The sequence below is a fragment of the Pieris napi genome, chromosome 4 (genome assembly GCF_905475465.1).
Source record: "Pieris napi chromosome 4, ilPieNapi1.2, whole genome shotgun sequence".
NCBI classification, from domain to species: Eukaryota; Metazoa; Arthropoda; class Insecta; order Lepidoptera; family Pieridae; genus Pieris; species Pieris napi.
In genome coordinates, this window is record NC_062237.1 from 5,644,307 (window position 1) to 5,663,548 (window position 19,242).

A 19,242-nucleotide genomic window follows, 5' to 3' on the forward strand; every position below is an offset into this window, starting at 1 on the left:
TCAAGGCCCTCGTTAAACGTAAATTAATCAATAAAGCGTTTTATAAATTTGAGGAATACTTAAATGATCCTAATCCTTGGGATTGATTTGCCCCAGTTCAAACAATTTGTATGACAATACTTGGCGATTAAAAAGAGTGGCGGAAAGTTTCTTGCCAGTTCTTCTTACCCGCTCTACGCCATTGACTTGCGAACTGGTGGTAAATGTAAATTTACAATTAATTTAACTTGACAATTCAAAAGTGTACTTGGTTACCCACTTGAATAAAGATATTTTGAGTTTGAGTTTGAATAAAAAGAAATATTAGTTTCAATTGCCTTCTTAAAAAAGTATACTTAACATGAGATCCCCCAAGAAAGTATTTCCCATTCGATTGTCTAAACTGTAGACCTGCTAATCCGAGTAATATATGAACGAGGTCATACGAGCTATTTTGGGCTCACAGAATCTAAATAAAGGAAATTACAACTGGGCAGTGAGCTTCAACCGTTCGTTCAAATGCATTACCTGTGTTTCAGAAATTCTATAATGTATTAATTTGTATAAAAATGAATTATTTATGGCTGTTGACGCTACTCATACGTAAGCATCATATTAGTGAAAAATAGATAAATTAATCATCGTTATGTATGTGATAGTTATTACTTAGATATGTTACTGAAATAATTATGTTTGTTTTCTAAAGCATTCATATCAACTGCTGTATCAGACGTAAGTACCTAATTTAAAAATAGTAACCAATCATGATTTATTATGATATTTTATATTTATAGATATATATCAATACAATATTGTACATAGTATTTTGTGTCGCCCCATTTATGAGTAAAACAATTATGTTTCTTATCTTAAGCGGTAAGTACTATCGACTTTTGGGTCTAGGGCGTGCCAATTTCCCATCGATATTTTTCCTTCACCAAAATTACACACATAGAAAAGTTCATTGGTGATTCGAATGGACGAGTTATTTTAATGTGAAAGTTTAAAACCTATGTTTGACAGCAATTTGTTAGACACACCAACAGGGAACACCACTTATAAAGATCCAATTCCAACCTAAGCTGTCTGATATGAATATAACAATGAACGAAACGAAATTGAAGTCAAACGTCAGAGACAAACTCTGGAGATGTTCTGTGATCAAGATGTCTTTAATTTTTTTCAGGGACCGTCATCAAATGGATGTGGTGAGCTTGGTGATTGCATTACGAGTCCTGATAACTGTGATAAGAAGTGTGGTTGTGACACTTATTCACTGTAAGTATGATTGAGTATTGTACTTACTAAAGCCTATAATAAGTTCGGTAAACATACTCACCTCTTAGGGTGAGATCTATAGTCCGCACTTGGACTTTGCTCAGACTTACCTTACGAAAAACTTTGCTTAGTGTACACTAAGGTTAAACTATGATTTCGTATTTATAGACATTTTAACGGTGAGATTAAGCTAAGCCCAAGCTAAGACAGCAAATGTCAAAATACAAATTGATGTTTCAGTTCATGCAATACTTTGTTTATTATCCTTTAAAAAAGTAAACAATAACAAATATTTAAACATCTAAAACGGTACACATATATCTTCAATTTATTGTTATTTATGTATTCATTTATTTTATTATTGCAATAACTAGAAATTTACGAGTAACCTTTAGAAAATGTATTAATTATTTAAAGATGACAATAATTTTGTTACGTAGAACGGATCGCATTGTTTTGACAACAGCAACAGAGCACTTGTATCAAATATCAACAATTGAAAATTTTGCCTAAAGTGTTGTATATGTTCGGAACGAATACAACCAAAATCCTTCCATCCTGTACGGTGAGAATGAATTCAAAAGAAGGAACCGTATTTTGAAACACACGGTATTAAATGTGATCCTGCCACTGATCATTACAAACTTGCAACCTTATAACAACAGAGGATCGCCAAACCTACCGCAATTGCAAATACTTTTTGCATTAAGGCATAAAAATGCAACTGGATGTTTTCAGGTAATATTGTGTTCATAAATATGTATGGTTTTTCGATTTGAATATTATAGGTACCTATGTATTCTCAAATGATTTTAAATACATTATATGTTGAAGACATTTGTCTTCTGACTTTCAGAAACATAACATATATGTAACTAATAATAATTCATTGACATTACAGATGGTGTGTGGTGATCTGAACAGAATAAGCCAATCTACAGTCTGTTTAATTATAAATAAAGTCTCTCCAGAGTTGAGTAAATTACTTCCTAGATTTGTAAATTTTCCAAGAAATATGAACACAGCCAAAAGGAAGTTTGAAAAATTAATAAGATCTAATACTCACCATGACCTAAACAGTATAATCAGAGCTATTGACTGCACCCATATAAAAATTAATAGACCCAAAGGTATCGCTCACTCTGAAGCATACAGAAATAAAAAAGGGTAATTTTCTGTAAATGTGCAAGCAATAATAGGGCCTGATATGGAAATATTTGATATAGTGACCAGGTGGCCTGGCAGTTCACACGACAGCAGGATATTTAGAAACTGCCAGGCGTATGCAAGGCTGCTAAATGGTGAACTAGAAGGAGTTTTAGTAGGTGACAGCGGTTATCCGGCACGTTCATGTTAACAACACTTTTATATCCAACGACAAGAGCTGACAATAATTATAATTATTCTCAAATAAGAACTAGGCATATTGTTGAAAGGGTTTTCGGAGTGTAGAAAAGGAAATTTCCATGTTTACAGCTAGGACTACAGTCAAAATTGACAAAATATACTAGTTATATATAATTATAGCTTGTGCTGTATTGCATAATATAGGTATATAGAGTCATAAGCATCCCCTATGCTTATGATGATGGTGATCTTGCTGACAGCAGAAGTTGAGTAACACAGAAACAATGAAAGATCTCCTACAGGTCTAGCATTCCGGCAATCTGTGATTGCACAATTTAACTAGGTAATTTGTTCGGTAATAAAGAATATCAAAACAAAACTTGTTTCATTTTAAACATTTATTTTCTGATTCTTTTTTTGAGTGTAATACATATTTCTAATACTAATTTATATTTTTGTTGAAGAAATTCTATTTCTAACAGATTTTTTAATTTTATATGTTCCACTCCTATCTCAAATTTTTTAGGGTAGTCAGGTAATAAATGGTAGAAGATTCAGGGAAACGAAAATAACAGATGTGAAGCGAGAGTCATCGGTTAGGTTATAGTTTGAATTTCGTTGTCACTATAATATGCCAGGGCTGCCAGGTGACAGATACGATATCACACCAGTTATTTATAAGATCTCTCAAAAATGGGGTTGAACACTTATATAAATAATGTAAATAAACAACAATAGATACCATAATAATGTATAATTATTTTATTTCATGCATTTCATAGGTATTTATCAAGATCATTTAAAATTTCTTTGAATTCAAATTCTATTTTTCCCAAAGTCTATGGAACTCTGATACCAAATGGCAACACCGTTCATTAAAAACCGACAAAAATAAAAAGTCCAGTAAAAGATATGATGGTAGAGCAAATTTTACCCTTAGGGTGAGATCTATAGTCCGCACTTGGACTTTGCTCTGACTTAACTATCGAGTTAAGACACAGTCGGTATTTATAGAGCAAACTGCGAATCCCTCGCTAGTGTTGGCTTAGCTTAATCTCAAGTCCACGAAATCGACGACTTACCAAAAACTTTGACTATAAGCCTAACAAAAATAATGGCCTAAAATTTGCTCTACCATCATATCTTTTACTGGACTTTTTATTTTTGTCGGTTTTTAATGAACGGTGTTGCCATTTTGTATCAGAGTTCCATAGACTTTGGGAAAAATAGAATTTGAATTCAAAGAAATTTTAAATGATCTTGATAAATACCTATGAAATGCATGAATTAAAATAATTACACATTATTATGGTATTTATTGTTGTTTATTTATATTATTTATGTAATTGTTCAAACCCCATTTTTGAGAAATCTTAAAAATAACTGGTGTGATTTTGTATGTCACCTGGCAGCCCTGGCATATTATAGTGACAACGAAATTCAAACTATAACCTAACCGATGACTCTCGCTTCACATCTGTTATTTTCGTTTCCCTGAATCTTCTACCATTTATTACCTGACTACCCTAAAAAATTTGAGATAGGAGTGGAACATATAAAATTAAAAAATCTGTTAGAAATAGAATTTCTTCAACAAAAATATAAATTAGTATTAGAAATATGTATTACACTCAAAAAAAGAATCAGAAAATAAATGTTTAAAATGAAACAAGTTTTGTTTTGATATTCTTTATTACCGAACAAATTACCTAGTTAAATTGTGCAATCACAGATTGCCGGAATGCTAGACCTGTAGGAGATCTTTCATTGTTTCTGTGTTACTCAACTTCTGCTGTCGGCAAGATCACCATCATCTTAAGCATAGGGGATGCTTATGACTCTGTATACCTATATTATGCAATACAGCACAAGCTATAATTATATATAACTAGTATATTTTGTCAATTTTGACTGTAGTCCTAGCTGTAAACATGGAAATTTCCTTTTCTACACTCCGAAAACCCTTTCAACAATATGCCTAGTTCTTATTTGAGAATAATTATAATTATTGTCAGCTCTTGTCGTTGGATATAAAAGTGTTGTTAACATGAAGTTAAGTGCCGGATAACCGCTGTCACCTACTAAAACTCCTTCTAGTTCACCATTTAGCAGCCTTGCATACGCCTGGCAGTTTCTAAATATCCTGCTGTCGTGTGAACTACCAGGCCACCTGGTCACTATATCAAATATTTCCATATCAGGCCCTATTATTGCTTGCACATTTACAGAAAATTACCCTTTTTTATTTCTGTATGCTTCAGAGTGAGCGATACCTTTGGGTCTATTAATTTTTATATGGGTGCAGTCAATAGCTCTGATTATACTGTTTAGGTCATGGTGAGTATTAGATCTTCCTAATTCTTCAAACTTCCTTTTGGCTGTGTTCATATTTCTTGGAAAATTTACAAATCTAGGAAGTAATTTACTCAACTCTGCAGAGACTTTATTTATAATTAAACAGACTGTAGATTGGCTTATTCTGTTCAGATCACCACACACCATCTGTAATGTCAATGAATTATTATTAGTTACATATATGTTATGTTTCTGAAAGTCAGAAGACAAATGTCTTCAACATATAATGTATTTAAAATCATTTGAGAATACATAGGTACCTATAATATTCAAATCGAAAAACCATACATATTTATGAACACAATAGGTATTACCTGAAAACATCCAGTTGCATTTTTATGCCTTAATGCAAAAAGTATTTGCAATTGCGGTAGGTTTGGCGATCCTCTGTTGTTATAAGGTTGCAAGTTTGTAATGATCAGTGGCAGGATCACATTTAATACCGTGTGTTTCAAAATACGGTTCCTTCTTTTGAATTCATTCTCACCGTACAGGATGGAAGGATTTTGGTTGTATTCGTTCCGAACATATACAACACTTTAGGCAAAATTTTCAATTGTTGATATTTGATACAAGTGCTCTGTTGCTGTTGTCAAAACAATGCGATCCGTTCTACGTAACAAAATTATTGTCATCTTTAAATAATTAATACATTTTCTAAAGGTTACTCGTAAATTTCTAGTTATTGCAATAATAAAATAAATGAATACATAAATAACAATAAATTGAAGATATATGTGTACCGTTTTAGATGTTTAAATATTTGTTATTGTTTACTTTTTTAAAGGATAATAAACAAAGTATTGCATGAACTGAAACATCAATTTGTATTTTGACATTTGCTGTCTTAGCTTGGGCTTAGCTTAATCTCACCGTTAAAATGTCTATAAATACGAAATCATAGTTTAACCTTAGTGTACACTAAGCAAAGTTTTTCGTAAGGTAAGTCTGAGCAAAGTCCAAGTGCGGACTATAGATCTCACCCTTAGAATTTAGGTTAAAATCTCTACTCTTTAAGTACGATTTGTTATTGCGCTTATTTAAAGCATATAATAAGTTCGGTAAACATACATTCACCTCTTAGAATTTAGATGTCCAAATCAAAATCTCTACTCTTTTACCGATTAATTACAATATAACAGAATTATATACTTTTCAATTTCAACCTGCCTATCGAAGTTTAGTCAATTTTATTATCACTATTAGTGATCTTGCAAAATGTATTTGTAAGTAATAGAAGTGGAAAGAAAAAGGGTAGCAATCCACAATATATTTCTCAAAAATAATTCAGACAATCGCAATAGTCGAAATTATTATTTTAATAAATTTGTGATACTTGATGAGGATTTTTTTTTTCTGTGTATTCCTATTTGGAACAGTAATTTTCAACTAAGACAGACAAACTGTATTTTCTTTAAATTGAAATTTTTTTTTCAGAGTTCTTGTTTTTAATGAAACTACGCAGGAATGTGAATTAAACATCCAACAGTTTTTGCACACATTACAAGAAAAAGATGATATACACGGTAAGGATAGTGTACTAGTTTTGTAATAGTTCGAAATATATATATATTTATTCTATAAATTTTGTTGAAGGTGATCTAAAATTTTTGACACGGCCGATCGCCACATTTTATTTTATATTCCGCTGTTGTTTTGTTATACTGCTAGTTCAGATTATATAATTACTGCCTCAATGCACCTATAATATAGTTCTAGTAAGTGTTTGTGCGTATGTTGTAATTTTATTTGAAGGCAAAGCATTTCTTATCAGTCTAACCGCCTCATTGTTCCTATACGAATTATTTCGTATACGGCTAACAATTGTGTGCCTTTCATTATTAGGTTTGAATCAATATTGATGTATTTAAGGCTTTCTATTTAATTTGAAAATAATGTCTATCAACGGCCACCGAACCGTCTTTTTCAGCACCGCAATAATGGTAGGGGAGCCCAAGAGGGGATTTCGGGATTTACTAAGGCGCGGCAGATTAATATATAGGGGGATACCTTGTACCCGGTTAAGTACCTCCACAAAATATGAGGCCCATATATAAGGCCGCGCGTGAAGGAGACAGGATCAGATTAGTAAAAAAAATTGACCATCAGAAATTCCCGAGCGCGTCAGATTAAGGTAGGGTGAGTTAATTACATCCTAAAAAGTGTATATTCCACTAATCTGACAATTTGAGAGTGACGGAAAAAAAGGGGAGGGCAACAAAGTTGTAAAAAAAAACGTCATCTCGACATTCTCGAGCGTAGCTATTTTTTTTTTTATTTTGAAGGAAATAATGAAAAATATATAATCTGACGATTTCCGCAAGCCGCAAGCAACAAAAATTCGTCGATAAAGTTAAATGCGTGCAGCTGCGTGATGCCTACATTTCCTTAAACCGATCGGAATCTACTAAACGGCGTTCTAAATATTTCCCTCAAAATTACATTTCCTGTGAATTTGAACCGATTCGGACCGATAGATTTTGAGAAATTTTGAAAAATCTTAAAAAAATAAGAAATATTTTTTTTAAAGTGGTTTCTGTATCGATCAACTTCAAAAACTAATCCGCCTTTGAGCTTGAAAAACCACGTCGATCACCACCAAGCTGGTCAAAAGCGGTTGATTCGTTCGAGAGATATCGTGAACGAAAGAAACCCGAAAAAGTGTTTTTTCGGGATTACTCCGAAATTTGTGGTTCGATCAATTAAAATTGCAAAATTACTTATGAGGATGATAAAACTGCGTCGAATGCCACCCACCGCGTGAAAATTGCTTGATCCATTCAAAAGTAATTGCGGTTTGAAAATTCCAAAAATAGTGTTCTATGAAACTTCTATCAGACTTTCGAGCTGGGAGAGCTCAAATGCATCGAAATGTTATTTCTTTGAACTCAGCGAGCTCTAAATATCAATTTTAAGCGCCCAGGAATGGAATTAGCGGGAAGTTGCAGGGATGGCCCTTTAGGTGAACCGTTTTTCTAAATTATTTTTGTCAGATCAGGCGAATCCCTCTAGATAATCGTCAGATTATGAGACAGTACGTTTAGAACATAAAGATGAACCACATATATCTTAATCTGACGCGCTTGAGTATTTCAAAATTGCGATTTTTTTTTGCAAATTAAGAAAATGGCTGTGGGTTTGCGTCCCATCGAAATCGTCAGATTAGTGAATGAGAGCTTTTTTTTGGTGCACTTAACACTCCCTTAGAAAATCTGACTCGCTCGATATTTTTTTTTTTTTTTCATTTTCAACCCTTAAATACAACCACCCGCATCATGCAAACGATCAGATTAACATACGTACATTATTAAAAATACGTAGGGCATAGATGCTATCAATATCTGACGCGCTCGAGGATGTCCATGCAACAGTTTTTTTTTACATATTTAACTATCTATAGCCGCTTCCCCCACCGATGAAAAGGAATTTATCATATAACATTTTTTTCTTCTTTTTATCTAAGCTTTGCATCCCAATAGGTCTCTACGACGCTCGAGTAAATCCCCATTTAGCATCGTGGGCTCCCCTACCATAATATAAAATGACAAACAAGGAGCTCTTTTTACCTCAGATAAAGTGTTTGTAGAACAGAAGTGCGAAACAAGCAATATATAATCTGAATGTACTTAGATATAATAAGAATTAAAAGATCTTCTGTCAAGAGTCAAAAAGCGACATAAGTGTATTACTTTTAGAAAAAATTTACTATTCAACAAATGATTATTTGCGTGAAACACCGTAATTGATATAAATTTAATGATCTAATGTATATATAGTATAATAGACTAGATAATATAAGAATTGACTGACTAGTAATGTAAAATTCCTTAAGACAAATTTGTGCGCCATTGTGTGTGGCAGCATTTACGATTGTATCCACTTAACATTTTGTACCATATTCTTGTAATAAATAAATTATTATTATTATTATAAAATACGTGTACTAACGTATGACACAATACGATCCATTTTTTACTGTAGTCTTTCTCTTTTTCTTATGAAAAATGACACTTTTTTGAACCAAGCAGACGACATACGTCGCGGGTACCCGATGTTTATTTGTTTGAATTATCTATTTTACGATAAACATATTCACATACAATATTTTGTTTCAGAGAAAATAATAGCTGAAGCGGAGAATGTATTCAAAAGAATTATATTGTCTGTAATAATTGTAGCAGCGTGCTCCGTACTGTGTGTCTTTTCAGCTTGTTTTTATTGCTGCCGGATAAATTATTTGTATGTTTTTAATTTCATTAATTTAGATTAGATTAGGTAAAAAGGACAGAACATTTTTTTTTTTTACAATTCACACCAATTGACCTAGTCCCAAGCTAAGCTGGTGAAGCTTGTGTTATGGATACTAGGCAACGGATATACATAGATATTATAGATAGATAAACATATAAATACATATTTTAAACACCCAAGACCTAAGCACAACACCAAATGCTCATCACATCGATGTTTGTCTCAGCCGGGGATCGAACCCGGGACCCATGGATTCGCAGTCAGGGGAGGGGTACTAACCACTAGACCAATGAATTTAATATTTATTCAATAATAGCTGGAAGTGGTATTTATGTACTAGTGAACTCTAATATAAACAAAGTGTACAGTAAAGTACAGAAATAGTTAAAATCAGTTTTATTTTTTATTTTTCGTCGAGTATTTTTTACATACCTATCTAGTGTATTAGTAAAAAGTTTTCTTTTTAAACCAGAGCTTTATTGCCCTTTATTTATCTATTTTTATTCATATAGTCTTAGTATGTTACTCTACAAATTGAGAATTAATAATTATTTTAGGGACAACCGTCTCAAAAAGGACGTTGATGCAATGGCCGCTAAGCTGAAAAGGGAGAAACGGTATAAAAAAATAAAATCCGAACCAATTCCTGAAAAGGCAGAGAGTTGCAACATTATTGTGGGCAATGCTGGAGTTTATTGTGTTTAAATAAATTATAAGTTCATTATTGTCCTTTTTTATTTGTTACGTTTAAGATTTGTGAATGCCTTTCAAAAACCACAAAGAACACTGCAATTCATATTTTTGAAGTTATACTTCTTTAGGCGCGTTATGAAAAGTTTATGAAAGTGAAATTTTACGATGCTCGCGCACCGTGACACAAAATTAACAGAATGAAATTTCCCACGAAAGATGCTACGGCATTGGACATAATTTAAAAACAACATTCGAATAATAATAGAATTTATGTTACACTTAATGTAAGAGAAAAATAAATATTTATTTATTTAATTTTTCAAATGTAAACTGAACTTTATTGACTATAATGACTCCTTTTCCAGTTTTTGATTATTTAATTGTAATTAATTATTTGCATGCAATCAAAAACTATTTTTAATAATGCTAAATAAGTATAACTTCTTACGCGCGTACATACGTACACGCACCCTTTTTTTATCAGTGTGGTTTTAACTTTTTAATTATTGTTCATCGCTCTAATATTAGAAATTCCCTGATTGGTCACAACGCATCTACTTGACTTCGATACTATTTTTTGCTAGTTAAACTGAGTGCCTTCTTACTTTCAGATACAGAAATGTGTTTGCCCCGTCTCGTACAAATACAGTGAAACCTGGTTCATTGGGATCTCAAGGGACCAAGACATATGTACCAATTATTGAGGGTTTCCAATAATCCAGTTTTCCAATTAAGCAGGTTTAAATTTATAGTTGTCTCATTTACAGAGGCCCCCGCTTACAGACGTCGAAATGTGCCATTATTCCATTTTTAGAGGTGGGAATGTTAATAAAAATGCGTATTTTTGTTGTTAGGTCTTGTTTTTGGGTCAAAACATGAGATAGTATACAATCAAATCAATCAATTTACTGACAATCAAAGCATGCGCGAAAGACGACGCTAAATGTATGTAAACAAACACGTCAAAACGTTTTGAAACCTGATTAATTTGTCTCACTTATACAGGTAATTGAGCTACAGAGTCTCAATTATAGAGGTAAACATCGAAAAAGTCTTAGAATTCAAATCTTATTCAAATAGTTTCAAAAAGTTTCATTAACAGAGGTAATTTAATGAAAAAGAACTGGGACTTCGTTGCAACTCTCAATAATAGAGGTTTCTCATTTATCCAGGTCCCACTTAACCAGGTTTCTATACGTATTTGTGCTATTTTTTCTCACCCAAACCATATCCATAGGTCGGACAATCTAGAATGGTGTCAATAGCTTGAGGCAGTACACTTATTGAGTATCTTGTTGAGTTTTAGGTCGGTACCCTTCAACTGTGGTTGAGGACAAAGACAAACAGCCCTTAGCTATGTTTGATCGACCCTCACAGCTTTATTACAAAACACTATTTCGATTATTACATTTAAAGAAAACAATTTCTCAGTTCACGTAATATTTTGTTAATTGAATAATATCACTATAAACTGAAATTGTTTTAAAAACATTGAATGCTTGATATGTACTATCGATATAGTAGTATATTATATTGTGTCTTAAAGATTGTATGAAATCCCGTAATCCACCAATGGACCAGGAGGTAAACAATAAATCTTTTTTTAAGCCAAGTAGAACTTTCAGACATGCGTCGTCAATTTTCGGTCCTATGACTTGGTATATGGAGGTAAAATGGCCTATAAAGAGATATAATTAAAGAAATCTGATACCAAATAGTTGGAGTGCCGCTGGATTCTTAAAAGAATAACGAATACAAATCGTAAAAAAACTCTTTCGTAATCATTTATTTATTTTAATATGCAAGTAGGTGATCAGCTTGCCGTGCCTGACACACTCCGTCCATTTTTCAGTCTACTGCATGGGAAACGATTGCTAAGAATAGGTACTTAGAAGAATAATAAAATCCACTAGTACCGTGACTCGAACTCAGGACCACACTTTTAATAAATACGTTTTTTATTACGTTACGTGAGAATCTGTAAAACTTGAACCTAAAATTACTTAAGTGAAATTCCTTCATATTAGGACAAATAGGTCGGAGGGTCATATTGTGTCTCTCGATTCTAGAATTACACTTTTATCTTATAAATTGGTTTCGAATGATTGAACGAGATAAAAATGCGATTAAAGACGCCCGCCCCAATTTGATTAAATATTTTATTTGAATTATTAAAAGTTGTATGGCTGTAACAAATATTTTTTTATAGAAACATAGTATACATTTATTTACTTTACTCGATTATTATTATTAGAAAATACATTACGCTTTCCTGAATAAAACTAATTTTAATTATACTATTCTAAATTAAAAGTAAAATAAACGTGTTTTAATGCTGTTGAATATATTATTTTGAAATAATTTTATTAGGTTTTTTAAATGAAACAACTTGATTTCAAGCGTTGGATACGTTGAATATATACGGTCTAAAAACGGTTGGACACAATTCCTCTCGGCTCGAAGAAGTAACATTGATGATGAGCGCTGCCAAGAATACCTGTTGGTACAGCAGGATAATTGTAAATCACATTAGCATTCTCTTCTCTTTCATTTTTGAATGAATGAGTGCTTTTTCTACATTCTGTCACGAAAAAGTCCATGAAGTGCCTGTTCGCTTTGATAGCATTCATTGAATGAGGATAGTTTTTGGATCGTTTCCATTCAAATGAACTCTTCTCTGGGTGAAACTGAACAGCGTAGAAGGGATACCTAAACAAAATAAACAAGTTATAATATTTAGGTATATAAAGAGGGCTTGTTTGTACAGATAATCCAACATGAACCGTTTTTAAATGTATGGAACAAAATTATGAATAATTGGAATATTTTATTGAACTCCTTAAACAATATTAATAAACTTTCCTATTTGACTTGGCTTTATAAGAGAATTAAATTATTCAGTATTGCTTTATATATAACGCATGAGGATGCAGATCCGATAAGTCAAAATTATCCAAAAGAATAAACGTTTAGTACAAACAACAAAAAGATACGGAATCTTTAGGATTTATTTATTTATTTATTTATTTACACTTCGTTGCTAAAAAAAAAGAAACACAATACATAAAAATTATAAGGGAAGCAACGGGCGGCCTTATCGCTAATAAGCGATCTCTTCCAGGCAACCCTAGTTAAAGAGGAAAAACTAAAAAAAAAAAGAAACATGATGCGTGCGAGAAGTACAGAACCAATGTTATATAAAAAAAACCCGTAAAGGATGTGTAAGAACCCGTAACCGTAACCCAATTCCGTATCTCTGATAAAAAGGGCTACTGACCTAGTATGCTCATAAGACGCAATGAATTTTATATTGTTTGCATCATATCCGTAAGAAGTTGGTCTCCAGTCCTTCGTTAAATAATAATTTTCTAGATTCTGAAATATGAAATAGTTATATATTTTATTACACAGGCCAGTCCATAATTTATTTTAACTCGGAAGCTTCGAAGCTAAAGAAAACAACATTGAAAATAATTCAGTATTTTAAAAATTGTAGTACCCTAAGTAACAAGCAGAAGGAGCTACCTATCCAATACACGCGCAATCTTCACAGGCCCAGCGCCATACAGAAGTTTAGTACCAAAAAATGTTCATAGATGGCGCTGGGTTTGAAATAGATCGCGCTATCGTTTGTTCGACGAAGAATCCGTATAAGCTTAATGTAAAATTTCACTCTTTGACTAATGATAAGAGCAAGTATTGTACGGTGTCTCTCATCTTTGTCGAAACGCGTGCTGGTGCTTGAGCGGTGCTTAAACTTCAAAGTACTGTATGTCAATTGTCAAATAGTAGGTATATACTTCTTGTACAATAAATATCTCCGAGTTTGAACCACGTCGTTTTGGTCCAAGGGCCAGGGTGTGACCAGATCTGGCGCAATCTCGGTGCTGTGCGAGAAAAGAAAGCAGATATACGTTAATGTTTTTTTATTTGAAGGGATATCTTACCTTATCCAGAATACAAAATTGATGAAGGTTTGCTGTGACGTTTTCCGTAGAGAGAATTTTGAGTATGTCTTCGTTTATGTCTTTGAACATTTTACTTGTGCGAAAGTCTAAAAATATATCAATTGCCAAGTAACGTGCCCTAAATATTCTACATAGGTAGCATAATTTCAGTTTAATTTGTAATAGTTGATGCCATTGGAACCTACACGTGTTAATAATAATAACATAATCTCTACTATTTAAAAGAGCAAACAGGCAAGTCATGTTCGCCTTATGTTAAATAATACCTTCCCCGATGTTCGTTTACATTTCTGAAAGCTTGCGAGTGCCTTGCAGGAGCTAATAAATTTAGACAAAGTATATAGAGCAAGATCCCAGGGCCGCCAGACGTCACGTATTTTCTGACGGATGAAATGTGGACGATTGGGTAGTGTTAGTATGTACTATGATCGTATGCCTACCTGCTAGCTTGGTCAAACGGCCAATTTCCAGGTATCAGGTAATCAAGGTACACAAAAACATTACTTACTTCACGTAAATTCTCATGGCTGATTTTTATATATGTTTTCGAGTGTATAGTTAAAAATAAATTGTCAATACTCCCAGACACTTTCCGTCGGCCATATTGCTTGACAGACGCTTTAAGGGTCTCAAAATAATTAGTCAACTTCACGTAAATTCTGACGCTCCATTTTTATATATATTCATCCCACAACTATTTTAAAAGCTTTGACAAGAAGACAGACCGATCCAAGGGGCCAATCATCCCCTAAACTAAATTTTAATATCTCTATGAGTGAGAGAGCATTATCTACGCGCATGAGACTGAGTGAGACCGACTGCGCTGTTAAAGCCATGAAAATTACTTGAAAAATTATTATTATTCAAAAAGGGCAAGCAAAAGCCGTTTAATATTTTGAAGAAAAATGAAGAGTACCAACAAGCATTTTACCGTTTTGGTACGTTGGATTTTGTTGGTGATGTAGATGAAGAAGAACGTGTATTCAACATAATACAAAAATTTATCTGTGATGTTTACAACGTTCCTGGAATAATTGATGTAGATGCTGCCAGACTACAGTTGTTTATCATTTACATACATGGTATCTGATATAAATGAAGAATTCAATCGAAAGAATTTAAGAAACTTCGATGCCAGTAACTTACCACCTTGTAAAAGTGAGCTTTGGCAACAGTTTCGACGGGCTAGCTTTGGAACAATGCAAGTATGAAGATGATAAATATTTTCAACCCCGAAAACAATGGCTGGACACTACAAGATGGTAAATATGATTTTCATTGGTTCGATGGAGATCAATTACCGGGTTTTGTCAGTGAGTCGCTGGAAGAACAATCAGGTAAATTATTTTCGTTTCTCATATTATTTGTATCTTTTTAGTTTTTTCAGACCTTCATTGTTTAACTTGTTTTTTACAGAGGAAGAAAATAAGCATAATGCTGATGATGACGATCACGATTTAGATATTCAATTTCAAGATTGATATTTGATGATGATGATAATGAAGATTAAAAGCCACTGTTAAGAAATATTGAAGAATTAATATTTTTCCACTTTGTTTCCAAATTTCTAATAAATAATTAATTTAAAAAAATTCTGCTATTTAAATATAAGTGGTATTTTTAAAAAATATTTTTTAGTTTTAATTAATAAATTGAAAAAAAAAAAATGTCGGCTAACTTTAGTATTATTTATTATGTGTCAATTTTTTTCTTATATTTGTTGCTATAATTTACTTGTCAACAAAAGTTCTGAAACTTATAAAATATATGTTCAAGTAATTTTCATGGCTTTAACAGCGCAGTCGGTCTCACTCAGTCTCATGCGCGTAGATAATGCTCTCTCACTCATAGAGATATTAAAATTTAGTTTAGGGGATGATTGGCCCCTTGGATCGGTCTGTCTTCTTGTCAAAGCTTTTAAAATAGTTGTGGGATGAATATATATAAAAATGGAGCGTCAGAATTTACGTGAAGTTGACTAATTATTTTGAGACCCTTAAAGCGTCTGTCAAGCAATATGGCCGACGGAAAGTGTCTGGGAGTATTGACAATTTATTTTTAACTATACACTCGAAAACATATATAAAAATCAGCCATGAGAATTTACGTGAAGTAAGTAATGTTTTTGTGTACCTTGATTACCTGATACCTGGAAATTGGCCGTTTGACCAAGCTAGCAGGTAGGCATACGATCATAGTACATACTAACACTACCCAATCGTCCACATTTCATCCGTCAGAAAATACGTGACGTCTGGCGGCCCTGGGATCTTGGACCAATAACTTTATTTAGAAGCTTCATTATTTTCTATGTACAAATGTACCTGGTGCAAATATTAGCGGCAAATTTTCAAAGGAGTAACAGGTCTCCCTGTTTTCGATTGGTCCGCGGCCAGAAGCCAATATGATGATTAACTGAAATCCCAAGCAGGTTCCGAAAATCGGGAAATAGTCGCCGGCATCGTTAAACTCCTGAGCGATTTCATATATATGCTGACCAGCATCAGCGTAACCATTTGATTGATTGAAATAAGTAGCTCCGCCAGGGAAAAGTACACTAGAACAAATTTTTTTTAAGGAATAATGTATACAAACATATGACAAATAAATTTACTGTGGAGGACGGACTTTTCTTTCAACCTAAAGGGACAATCCTCAGGCCAGTCAAGGTCAAGCCAAGGTCGAGAAGTGTTATATATTCTTAGGACTCGGAATAACTTACCGTGATTCAGGGTTTGATGTCATCGCTGAGATTGTAGCCCTTGATTGTGGGTGTCGCTACTAAGGTACAAGATACACAACAGTAATTCTTTGACTTGAAACCTGAACGGTCCTGAGGCCGTTTTTGTGCTTTCTTACTGAGGCCATAATTACATAGAAATATATCAATTTAACATTTCTAAATTAATTATACTACATGTTAAAAATACTAAACAAATGTATGAACTTAAATATACTACTTTACTATACTACCTACTGTTGAGGAAACTTTGAGACTATAAATAAAGGCTACAATTATATAGTAAAGGTCACAACTGATTAGACACCGACACGCGGCTTCTTGCCCACAATAATTCTAATGATAGGAATTAGGAAATATTTTTTACCTCTTATCGTTAAATTTACCGAACATAGATATATGGATGTTTAAAATAATATGATAATTGAAGAAGCGATGTTCGCACATTACTTAGTTACACGGCCTCCAAGTTTAGTAGAGCACGGAACGGCAAGTTCAGCCCTGCGATTCTGTAACTCACTTTTCGAAAAGGTGGGAGCTTGTAGTTTATTGTTTGTCAGAATGCCAAATCATAAAACGACTGCTTCACGACTGATTTGAGAGCGACCGCCCATGCGAAAACCGCTATACAGTTACGATTCGGTAACCGCGTTACAGAATCGCAGGGCTGGTTAGGTCGGATACCGTGTGGTTCTATCAAAACAAGTCTGACAGAACATAACCTAATTTTACCATGATTTTTAAAATAATAATGAAGAAATTTTACCAACAGTTTTCTTGGCTCAAAAACCACAAAAAAAGCCGAAAATGTATACACTCACCCATTAAGTTTTAGCATTAAATCTCTGTAATAGCTACGATCTTTTCCAATTCTGCAAAATTAAACACCAAGTTAGCCAAATTTAAATCATAATGACATTTTATTATAAAGTTGTAAATCTATCAGTGAGGGGGCCTCATAGCCTAGCGGTCTTATTAAGGCAGCTAGGTGAGGGGTACCGGGTTCGATTCCCGGTTCGAGGCCAAGTTTTATTTTAATTTAAAATTTGTTCTCGGAGGACCGTACATGGAGGACACGGTTGAATTTCTAAAAAAAGACAAGCACGAATTATAAAAAATCCTATACTTGACGCTGGCTAATGCACAAACCAAGCCAGAGCCATAAAAAAAAAGTGTCAGACACAGAAAGCTGGTTACTGGCTTATGAAGAAAACTATTAATGAAACAAACGCATTTATATATCTGCCTCATGCCTAAGAGATATGCATCAGCTCTGCCATTGCCGATAATCTAATGATATGATAGAAAGATCAATAAATTTTTATAAAAAGTTAAAATAATACTTAGAACGCCGTACAATATGGGCACCACCCGGGCTCCAGATTTTTCCACATCGTTCACGTAAGAAGCTGCAATGTAACTCGTATAGTTTTCTTGGGGAAACTTAGTATGAAGGTAGCGAGACTGTTCTTGGCTCAGAACGCCAATTATTGGACGCTCATTTATTTCTTTGGCATCACTGATAAAGACACACTCGAAAATAAACAAGGCAACGAATAAAAAATACTTCATTTTCCGCCTCAACTATGTGAATGATGTGAATTTCTCATTATTTATATCACTTAATCTTATCTGATAGTGTATCAAAACTGATTAATTAAAGATTTTACCTATTTGTACCAGTTGCGAAAAAATACAAAAAATAACCAATAAAAGGAATATCTTATTGAGCTATTTGCTTTTTTAATTCAACTCATTTAACCAATTTAAAAATTTACTCTCGTTTCTGAAGTTAATGTCACAATAAGGTCCCTTGGTAATCTATTAATAGTTCTACCGTGAATCCTTTGGACTCGCTGAGGCTTAGGAGGGAGTGGAGGTTATAAATATTTTTTTAGACATGTTGCGGTCGCCAAGTGTATTTAAATATGAATATCAACGCAGACCTACGTAGATGTGTTAACAGATGTTAAGGATGAATTTATAGAATTTCTAGTCCTATACTATTCTCTAGTGTAAGCCCATTCTATTACAATTTCTTTATATAATTAACTAAGTAAGCTCATACGCACCAAGTATGACCACGTATGTCAAGAACATATTCACAACTACGGGAATCACAGTGGACTCAGAAAGGTAAAAAATAAAAAGTTGCATTTTAGGCTTCAATTAAAAATTTAAATCATTGTATATTTTTGTACATGCACATGACGAGGGATAGCAGTTTGAAATGGACAAAAATTATTACGGAATGGCAACCACGAGACGGAAAAAGGAAAAGAGGAAGACAGAGCAAGAGATGGGCAGACGATATAAATATTTATATATATATATATATAGGAGGCAAAGTTGGACAAGAAGAGCAACATAATCTACATCATACATACATAAACACATACATCGACATAAAATAATAGAAGCAGCTGGAAAGGCCTATGTGTCGCAGGAGATATTGATTACCATATTAGATTAAGTTAGGTTATGTCACTTAAATAAGTGTTTATATATTATACTGGGTGTCAGCAATAAAGGCTTAACAAATAAGTAGTTGTTCTATTTCACATAGCAGGCGTTAGCTTTTTCTTACTAGATGAACAAACAATAAAAAAAGTTGAGTATTTATGGTTCCCA

The 19,242-nt window shown here is 33.3% G+C and overlaps 2 protein-coding genes and 1 long non-coding RNA gene across 4 annotated transcripts; 1 reads left to right on the plus strand and 2 right to left on the minus strand.

The window, feature by feature from the left end:
• Positions 1–430: 430 nt before the first annotated feature.
• LOC125048908 lies at positions 431–9,934 on the plus strand. The gene is made up of 6 exons (XM_047647872.1): positions 431–582; positions 686–711; positions 1,166–1,257; positions 6,397–6,485; positions 9,075–9,198; positions 9,768–9,934. Exons 1-6 carry the CDS (start codon positions 549–551, stop codon positions 9,913–9,915), a joined length of 513 nt encoding a protein of 170 aa, XP_047503828.1. The 5' UTR covers positions 431–548; the 3' UTR covers positions 9,916–9,934.
• Positions 4,278–5,698, minus strand: LOC125048909. Its single transcript, XR_007116893.1, has 2 exons — positions 5,274–5,698; positions 4,278–5,106 (listed from the first exon to the last, which is right to left on the minus strand). It is a non-coding gene; the product is annotated as an uncharacterized LOC125048909 (long non-coding RNA).
• A 2,333-nt stretch (positions 9,935–12,267) lies between the features above and the next one.
• Positions 12,268–18,185, minus strand: LOC125049240 (gamma-glutamyl hydrolase-like). 2 transcript variants are annotated; one of them, XM_047648397.1, is made up of 6 exons: positions 17,969–18,185; positions 17,433–17,483; positions 16,196–16,428; positions 13,851–13,957; positions 13,186–13,278; positions 12,268–12,617 (listed from the first exon to the last, which is right to left on the minus strand). In XM_047648397.1, the coding sequence occupies exons 1-6, from the start codon at positions 18,181–18,183 to the stop codon at positions 12,330–12,332; spliced, it is 987 nt and encodes a 328-aa protein (XP_047504353.1). In that variant the 5' UTR covers positions 18,184–18,185; the 3' UTR covers positions 12,268–12,329. The 2 variants fall into 2 exon arrangements, with proteins under 2 accessions (XP_047504353.1, XP_047504351.1); XM_047648395.1 differs by having other exon boundaries at positions 12,268–12,612; positions 13,181–13,278.
• Between the last annotated feature and the right edge of the window lie 1,057 nt (positions 18,186–19,242).

Excerpts from the sequence above, each read along its gene's own strand:
- LOC125048908 (XM_047647872.1), top strand. The coding sequence starts at position 549 with ATGAATTATTTATGGCTGTTGACGCTACTCATAC. Across the intron at positions 712-1,165 it reads TATCAACTGCTGTATCAGAC|GGACCGTCATCAAATGGATG; the intron begins GTAAGTACCTAA and ends AATTTTTTTCAG. Across the intron at positions 6,486-9,074 it reads AGAAAAAGATGATATACACG|AGAAAATAATAGCTGAAGCG; the intron begins GTAAGGATAGTG and ends ATTTTGTTTCAG.
- LOC125049240 (XM_047648397.1), bottom strand. The coding sequence starts at position 18,183 with ATGAAGTATTTTTTATTCGTTGCCTTGTTTATTTTCGAGTGTGTCTTT. Across the intron at positions 16,429-17,432 it reads TTAATGCTAAAACTTAATGG|TGTACTTTTCCCTGGCGGAG; the intron begins GTGAGTGTATAC and ends AATTTGTTCTAG. Across the intron at positions 12,618-13,185 it reads TCATTGCGTCTTATGAGCAT|TTTAGGTATCCCTTCTACGC; the intron begins ACTAGGTCAGTA and ends TTGTTTATTTTG.